The sequence below is a fragment of the Equus asinus genome, chromosome 1 (assembly GCF_041296235.1).
Source record: "Equus asinus isolate D_3611 breed Donkey chromosome 1, EquAss-T2T_v2, whole genome shotgun sequence".
In the NCBI taxonomy this organism is placed as follows: Eukaryota; Metazoa; Chordata; class Mammalia; order Perissodactyla; family Equidae; genus Equus; species Equus asinus.
In genome coordinates this window covers 183,566,583-183,574,784 of record NC_091790.1, presented here as the reverse complement: position 1 = coordinate 183,574,784, position 8,202 = coordinate 183,566,583, and the positions used below count along the sequence as shown (strand labels likewise).

The 8,202-nt window shown below is 43.7% G+C and overlaps 1 protein-coding gene and 1 long non-coding RNA gene across 5 annotated transcripts in view; one reads left to right on the top strand and one right to left on the bottom strand.

The window, feature by feature from the left end:
* Positions 1 to 4,927: 4,927 nt before the first annotated feature.
* LOC139045654 (uncharacterized) lies at positions 4,928 to 7,619 on the bottom strand. The gene is made up of 2 exons (XR_011504451.1): positions 7,379 to 7,619; positions 4,928 to 6,219 (listed from the first exon to the last, which is right to left on the bottom strand). It is a non-coding gene; the product is annotated as an uncharacterized lncRNA (long non-coding RNA).
* A 396-nt stretch (positions 7,620 to 8,015) lies between these two features.
* TNPO3 (transportin 3) overlaps positions 8,016 to 8,202 on the top strand; it is an 87,804-nt gene continuing 87,617 nt past the window's right edge. For 3 of the 4 annotated variants that reach the window (XM_070513141.1, XM_014854328.3, XM_070513137.1), the window contains exon 1: positions 8,016 to 8,154. Coding sequence is in view for 1 of the 4 variants with exons in the window: in XM_014854326.3 (XP_014709812.1) it covers positions 8,035 to 8,154 (120 nt within the window). In the remaining 3 variants the exon portion in view is untranslated. The remainder of the gene's footprint in view (positions 8,155 to 8,202) is intronic. The other variant, XM_014854326.3, reaches the window with a different exon arrangement.

Genomic DNA, 8,202 nt, shown 5'->3' with positions numbered 1-8,202 from the left:
CAAGATTCAGTCAACACTGGCCCCTGACAGTTATGACTTCATGGGAATAGTGTTCACTGGAAAAAAGCAACTGTGTTGTTTTTTATAAAATATATTTGTTAAAAATGTAAATAATCACTATAAAGAAAAAACTCAAATCATATAAGCTTTATTAATGCATTTAGCAAATATTTTTGTGCATCTACAATATGCCAGGCACCATTCAAAGCACTGGGGATAGGATAGAGACCACACAAAGTCTCTGTCTGCATAGAGGCTGCATGTTAATGGGGAGACTAGCCAAAAAATAAAAAAATACGGACTATATCAAGTGATAAGTGCTATTGTAACCATGGGCCCTCCAGGACCAGTTCAATTGACCCCATCTTATCAACAGAGTAATTAAGAGTGGTTTTTCAGGAACTGAGACCCCTTGTTCAGTTCAGGTTGGTTGAAACCACCAACCCATCAACTGGGCCTGTGCAAATGCTTGATAAGTGACCTTTTTGACATCAAGGAGCTAAAAACTCCACCCTCAGATCACGGTAATACCACCATTTTGTGAACATGCATCCTGTGAAGAGGCATGAAGCTTGACGAGGCTTATGCATATTATCAATTACCTCACTCCTCCTTACCTTCAGTCATCTATCTCCACACTTCAGACTGCCCTGCCCTTCAGCCTATAAATTGCACCTCAACCCTGGATCGGGGCGACACATCTGAGAGCATATGTCCCTGTCTCCTTGCAGATCGATCTTGCAAAATAAAGCTGATTTCTTATCCCAAAAGCTAATGCCATAATAATTGGCTTTTTTAATGCACATCAGGCAAGAGAACCCCAGTTTTGTGGAGTAACACTATGAAGAGACACACAAAAAAGAAAGTACAAACCACTCAAAATCCCATCAACAGAGATAACCATTGTCAACACTTTGTTGAGTATCCTTCCAGACACCTCTCTTTGCCTGTTACAGACATAGATATAATTTCACATCAGTGGGTATTCTCACCTGTTTCTCTTTCCAATAATATTTTCTGACATATTTTCATGTCAATAAATAAAAATTGACATGATCTTTTTTTCCTAGTTTTGACTATTTTTTAATTTGGAAAATTTCAAACATAGAAAAGTAGAGAGAATGATATAGTGAACACATTTACTTATCCCCCACATTTAACAACTGTTAACCTTTCGCCATATGTGCTTCATCTGTTTTTTGAAGAGGAGGCTCATGTCTGTTAAACTAAATCATAGACTTCATGAACATCTCACTGTTCCGTTTCTACACCAACTGGGTGAAGTGCAATTCAATTCTGACACTAACTACCTGGAGTTAGTATCAGACTCCACAGGCTTGAGGTTCAGTCTCCCACCAGACTGCCCTCACTTCAGATGTCAACCCTACCTCAGGGGTCCGCAGGCCACCTGCACTCTTGACCAACAGGCTACAAATTCAGGGTTTCCCACAACCCCTACAGATTCGATGATTTATTAGAACAACTCAGAGAACTCAGTTAAGTGCTGTACTTATGGTTAAAGTTTTATCATAAAGGCTAGACAGAGGGCAAGGTCGGGGAGGAAGGCAGAGCTCCCATGACCTCTCTCAGTGGAGACCGGGTGCGTCACCCTCCTGGCACATCAATGTGTTCATCAACCAGGAAGCTCCACTGAGCTTCAATGTCCAGACCTTTGATCTGGGTTTCATTCCTAGGCATGACTGATTAAATCAGTGGTCAAGTGACTGAACTCAATCTCCAGCTCCCCTCCCCTCCTAGGAGGTCATTATGGCCCAAAGTTACAACCCTCTAATCACGTGATTGGTCTTTCTGGTGATCAACACCAATCCTGAAGCTATCAGTGGCCTACCAGGAGTCACAACAACAGAAAATTTCCTATCACTTAGGAAATTCTAAGAGTTTTTGAAGCACCGTGCCAGGAACTGGGACAAAGACCAGATATATTCTTTTTTTTTTTTTTAAAGATTTTATTTTTTTCCTTTTTCTCCCCAAAGCCCCCCAGTACATAGTTGTATATTCTTCGTTGTGGGTCCTTCTAGTTGTGGCATGTGGGACGATGCCTCAGTGTGGTTTGATGAGCAGTGCCATGTCCGCGCCCAGGATTCGAACCAATGAAACACTGGGCCGCCTGCAGAGGAGCGCCGAACTTAACCACTCGGCCACGGGGCCAGCCCTGATATATTCTTTATTATACTACGTCACTCCTAAATACTTCAGCATATATCTCTAAATACATAAGGACGTTTTGCTATATGACCAAAAGACCACTATCATATGTAACAAAAATTAACAATAGTTCTGACAATTTTCAATGGCTGCCTAGTATCTGATGTTTGCATACACCCTAAAGTTCAGTTCCTTATTGATGGAAATTGAGGATATTTTCATTTTTTCACTAGGGCAAATGATCCTGGGATGGACATTTCTATGCATACACCTTTTTACCCTACAAGTGTCCTTTTACTACCTGAGAAAATTGTGGCTGCTTGTTCCTGGCAGTGTGGCAGTGGAGCTGTGATAGTCAATCCAAGGGTATTGTCTTCTGGTGAAGCACAGCACATCTCTGCCCCTGGGGCAGTCTGCACAGCTGTGTCCGAGCTTTTACCATCATCTGTGTGCCAAAGACGTCTGATGTTATCTGATTCTTTTGGGTGAAGATGAGGGCCTTCTCCTAGCTCTCCAAGGCCAGTGGAGGTAATGGCAGATGCAATGGACTGAATTGCATGCCCTCCAATTCATATGTTGAAGCCCTATATCCTGCCTACCATGTGACTGTGTCTGGAGATAGGGTCTTTTGGAGGCAATTAAGGTTAAATGAGGTCATAGGGGCCGGCCTGGTAGCGCAGCAGTTAAGTGCGCACATTCTGCTTGGGCGGTCCTGGGTTCGCCGGTTCAGATCCCGGGTGTGGACACGGCACCACTTGGCAAGCCACGCTGTGGAAGGTGTCCCACATATAAAGTAGAGGAAGATGGGCACCGATGTTAGCTCAGGGCCAGTCTTCCTCAGCAAAAAGAGGAGGATTGGCAGCAGATGTTAGCTCAGGGCTAATCTTCCTCAAAAAAAAAAAAAAAAAATGAGGTCATAAGGGTCATGCTCTATTCAATAGGACTGTGGCCCTATAAGAAGAGGAAGAGAGAAAGATCCTTCTGACTTTTCTTTCTCTCTACCACATAAGCACACAGTGAGAATGTGGTCATCTGCAAGCCAGGAAGAGAGCTCTTACCAGAACCTGACCATGGTGGTGCCCTGATCCTGAACTTCCAGACTTCAAGATTGTGAGAAAATAAATTTCTGTCATTTAAGTCACCCAGTCTATGGTGTTTTGTTATGGCAGCCTGAACTAAGACAGCAGATTATTCATCAAAATTCTTTTGATGCCAGGTGACAGAAACTCAATTTGAATTAGTTCGGAAAAAAAGAGCATTCCTTTAAGGAATTCTAGGACTAACCCAAACAAGAAAAGAATAGGCATGAGGAGAAGACCATTGGCCTCTGCCATGCTGCCTTTGAAACTTCTCCCCAAAGCGCAGTGTCTCGCCTCACCCTGGGGTTTGGAAGATGGACGAGCGGGAGTCAGGGGATGACAGAAGAGAATTAAGGAGGACACTGTGGGGCCATGATCTATGCTTAGTGTAACCTGAAGTTTGCTACAAGTCACAAGCACCATCCCATGGCAGATTTAAGGTTTTATAGAGGTCCCAATGGCAGCCCCCATATGGAACTGGAGAGGACCTTGTTTATTGAAGTATGGTAGTCAACCTTTGGGTAAGCTCACCATTAGTGAGTAAAAGAAACACTCACCCTCTCTTTCCTTCTATCCCTCAGAAAATTACCTTCCGGAGCCGACCCCGTGGCCAAGTGGTTAAGTTCTTCTGCTCTGCTGCAGGAGGCCCAGTGTTCCATCGGTTCGAATCCTCGGCGCAGACATGGCACCACTCATCGAGCCATGCTGAGGTGGCATCCCACATGCCACAACTAGAAGGACCCACAACTAAGAATATACAACTATGTACCGGGGGGCTTTGGGGAGAAAAAGGAAAAAAATAAAATCTGGAAAAAAAAAAAAAAAGAAAATCACCTTCTTGCTTAAAGAAAACATATTTCATTTGCTTGTAGGAGGAAGGAGTGGGGGCCCTCTTTGCTGGGAGTGGTGTTGGGCACATCAAACTTTGCAGCAGAGTTCAGTATTACTAGTGCAGCGATCGTGCCTCAGGATAAAAGTTATAGAGGTTCTGGTATTTCAAATATTTCATACATTTCTAATATTTTATTTCAAATGTATTGTTCTAGCAGTACTTGATCTCTCTGGAGCATCTGATGCTGCTTCAAGACGATCCCTCCACAGTACATTTTCCTGGTTCTCCACCTTCCCCTCGGCTACTCCTTCCTAGCCTCTACTTTGCCAGTCCTTGAAAAGTTTCTCTGGAGAGCCCTGCCTTGGTCCCTCTTCTCCCTGGATCATTTCAACCACCTCCTCTTCTTCACCCACCACCTATATAAACACTGATGACTGTCAAATCTATAGCTTCAACCCAGTCCCTGGCTTCAGTCTCACACAGGCAACAGTCCGCTGGCCTTAGGGGGCTCGTAAGTGCCTCAGTACTCAACATGTCTAAGATTAAACTCATCTTCACCCTTGCACCCCTCCCCACTGCCGTAAAAGCTTCCCTATTCAGAAGCCGGGGTTCTCCATCTCCTCATACCCTACAGCTCAAACAATCACCGCGTCAAAATTTTTCTTTCTAAATTCATCTTAAATATCTCGATCTCCATCCTCACTGTGAACATCTCACTCTAGGCCACCATCACTCCTCACTAGGATTATTACAACAGTTTCTTATTTCTATTCTTGCCATCCCACCCTGCCCAAGCCATTTCGTGTTGCAGCTAGAATGATTTTTCTAAGACTAAAGAGCTAAGAGAGCAGTCTGTTGAAACATTTACTATGTACCAACTATATACTACACAATGGCTTAAGGATACAAAGATGAGTAAGGTATGATGTGGGGTGTTTTTTGGGGGGGAAAGCTGTTGACCAAAAGGGAGGTTTTATTGAAATATAATTCACATACCATACAATTCATCCTTCTAAAGCATACATTAAATGGTTTTTAGTATATTCTCAAAGTTGTGCAACCATCACCCCTATCTAATTCCAGAACATTTCATCTCTCTCCACTTCCTCTCACCCGGGCAACCGCTAACTCACTTTCTGTCTCCAGAGACTTGCCTATTCTGGACATTTCATGTAAGTGGAATCATACAATAGGTGGCCTTTTTTGTCTGGCTGCTTTCACCTAGCATAATGTTTTCAAGCTTCATCCACATTGTAGCATGTATCAGTACTTAATTCCCTTAACATTTAATATTCCATTGTAAAAATATAGCACATTTTGTTTATTCATTCATCAGTTGATGGACATAGGGTTGTTTCCACTTTTTGGCTATTATGAATAAAGCTGCTATGAACATAACATATAGGTGTTTGTATGGACTGATGTTTTCATTTCTTATGGGTATATACCTGGGAGTGGTACTGTTGAGTCACATAGTAACTCTGTGTTGAACCTTCTGAGGAATTGCCAGACTGTTTTGCAAAGTGGCTGCACCAATTTACGATCTTACCAGCAGTGTGTGAGGGCTCCAATTTTTCCACGTCCTCACCAATACTTATAGTCTATCTTTTTTATTTTAGCCATTCTAGTGGGTGTGAAGTGGTATCTCATTATGGTTTTGATTTGCATTTCCTGGATGCCTAATGATGCTGAGCATCTTTTGATATGTATTTGCATGTCTTCTTTGGGGAAATATTTATTCAAATCCTTTGCCCATTTTAAAAACTGAATTGTCTTTTCATAGTTGAAGTGTAAGAGTTCTTTATAATTTCTGCATACTAATCTCTTATCAGATATAAGATTTGCAAATATTTTCTCTCCCTTTGCGGGTTGTCATTTCACTTTCTTAAACTAATAACAAAAGTTATTAGTTTTGGGGCCAGCCCGGTGGCGCAGTGGTTAAGTTTGCACGTTCCTTTTCTCGGCGGCCCGGGGTTCACTGGTTTGGATCCCGGGTGTGGACATAGCACCGCTTGGCACACCATGCTGTGGTAGGCGTCCCACGTATAAAGTAGAGGAAGATGGGCACCGATGTTAGCTCAGGGCCAGTCTTCCTCAGCAAAAAGAGGAGGATGGGCAGCAGTTAGCTCAGGGCTAATTTTCCTAAAAAAAAAAAGGTATTAGTTTTGATGAAGTCCAATTTATCTATTTTTTCCTTGTACTGATTGTGTTTTTGGTGCGATGTCTAAGAAATCATTGCCTAACGCAAGGTCATAAAGATATACTCCTGTCTTCTTCCAAGATTTTTAGTTTTAGCTCTTACATTTAGGTTCTATGATCCTCTTTATCTTTTTGTATATGGTGCAATGTATGTCTAAAATCATTCTTCTGCTTGTGGATATTCATAGAAATTTTTAACTGTATTGAATTGCTTGTCTTTCTTTGCAATTAGACAGTAAACCCCATGAGGGCAGAGACCAAGGTGGTCTTACTAAATTTTCTTTTAATGAATGGGTGAATTAGGTAACCAAAATAATTTTCTTTTGTCTGAATTTATATCATCTATGTACAATAACATGTTTCATTGTGATGTTGGCAGTTAAAAATCCCTTGACAACATTTCAGAAACTAACATACTACAGGATGATAGGGACTCTGCAATTTAACAGGCTTTGGAGAGAAACTGAATTGGATTCAAATCCTGACTTTTATTTAAGAACTGTGTAACCTTGGGCAAATTACATTACCTACTTCTTATTCCTTCAAGTGAGGATTCAGTTGGTATAGTTGTTAAAAGGATTAAATGAGATCTTGTAACAACAGTGCTTTGGACATTGTAAGTATTCACTAAATAGTAGCAGTTATTATTGCAAAGAAGTAGCAGCATTGTTGGGAAATCCTTTAACATACTGCTACCTTTTGTCCCAAACCTCTCCTTAGTACAGATTCCAGGATTTCTGTTTTCTTTTGTTAATTGAGAATTGTTAGACCACTGATTTTTGATTGGGAAAGAAATGCATACATAAAAATACAATTCAATGTGAGACTGACGCTAAAGATGTGTGCAAATACTCTGGAGTTCAGAGTGTCCCGAGCAATAGAATGAAATACCCTTTGGGTGTAACAATCTAGTGGAAAAGGGGAGGCTAAACAGGCATTCTAGGCATTCTGGATTTACTACAATGTGGCACGTATTTCAGGTTGGTACAATATTTGATCACGTGTCTGCCTCCTCCTTTGGAGTCAGCACAGAAACCCTATCTTAAGTCACCTTTGGATTTCCAGTACAGTGGACACTCCAAGGATGGTTCAATTGACGCACCTCGTACACGCGGGTCAGAAAGGATTCCCTGGAGAGGGATGGAAAAATCGGAAACGGGCGGAGAGACCTAGGATCCATTGCCAAGCAGAGGAGTGCCGCTCCGGTATGGGATCCACATCGGTCCTAAAGCTCCACTCGGACGCAAGAAACTGAGAGAACCACATCCGACTCCTCCTTGCCGGCTCCAGGCCCTGCAAGGACACTTCCGGAAGGGGGCGGGGAGACAACAGGAGGCGTGCCGGGAAAGAGGCCGTTTGCACTGCACCAGGCGGAAGTATGCCAGAGGTCTTGGTGCTGCCGCTTCCGGTCCGGGTAAACGCGGCTTAGGTACACTGCATGGTTTCTGTCGTGCCGGGACAGATTTCTGAGGGCAGGTCAGCAGGTGAAAAGGGGACTACCGGCGTCTGGATTCAGAAGTCTCGAGTCTAGTGGGAGAATCGGAAAAAAGGCCAGGAACTTGAACACGATCTCACCTGTGTTTCCGAGGGGGCAACTTCCACAGGGAACCCCTCTGCCGTGGTAACGGCCAAAGAGGAGATGGCGCCAGTCAGGGAGCGGCCGTGGCCAACACAGTGAGGAAGCGCGAAGGCGGGGGCAACCGGAGAAACCTCGGGAGAAGAGCCAGAGCCGTCGCTGCCACCACCACCGCCACCACCATGGAAGGGGCAAAGCCGACACTCCAGCTCGTGTACCAGGCAGTGCAGGCGCTTTACCACGACCCAGATCCCAGCGGAAAGGAGCGCGCCTCGTTTTGGCTTGGGGAGCTGCAGCGTTCGGTGAGGGGCCCAGAGAGGCCGTTCTGCGCCGCGGGGCAAGGGCGCGTG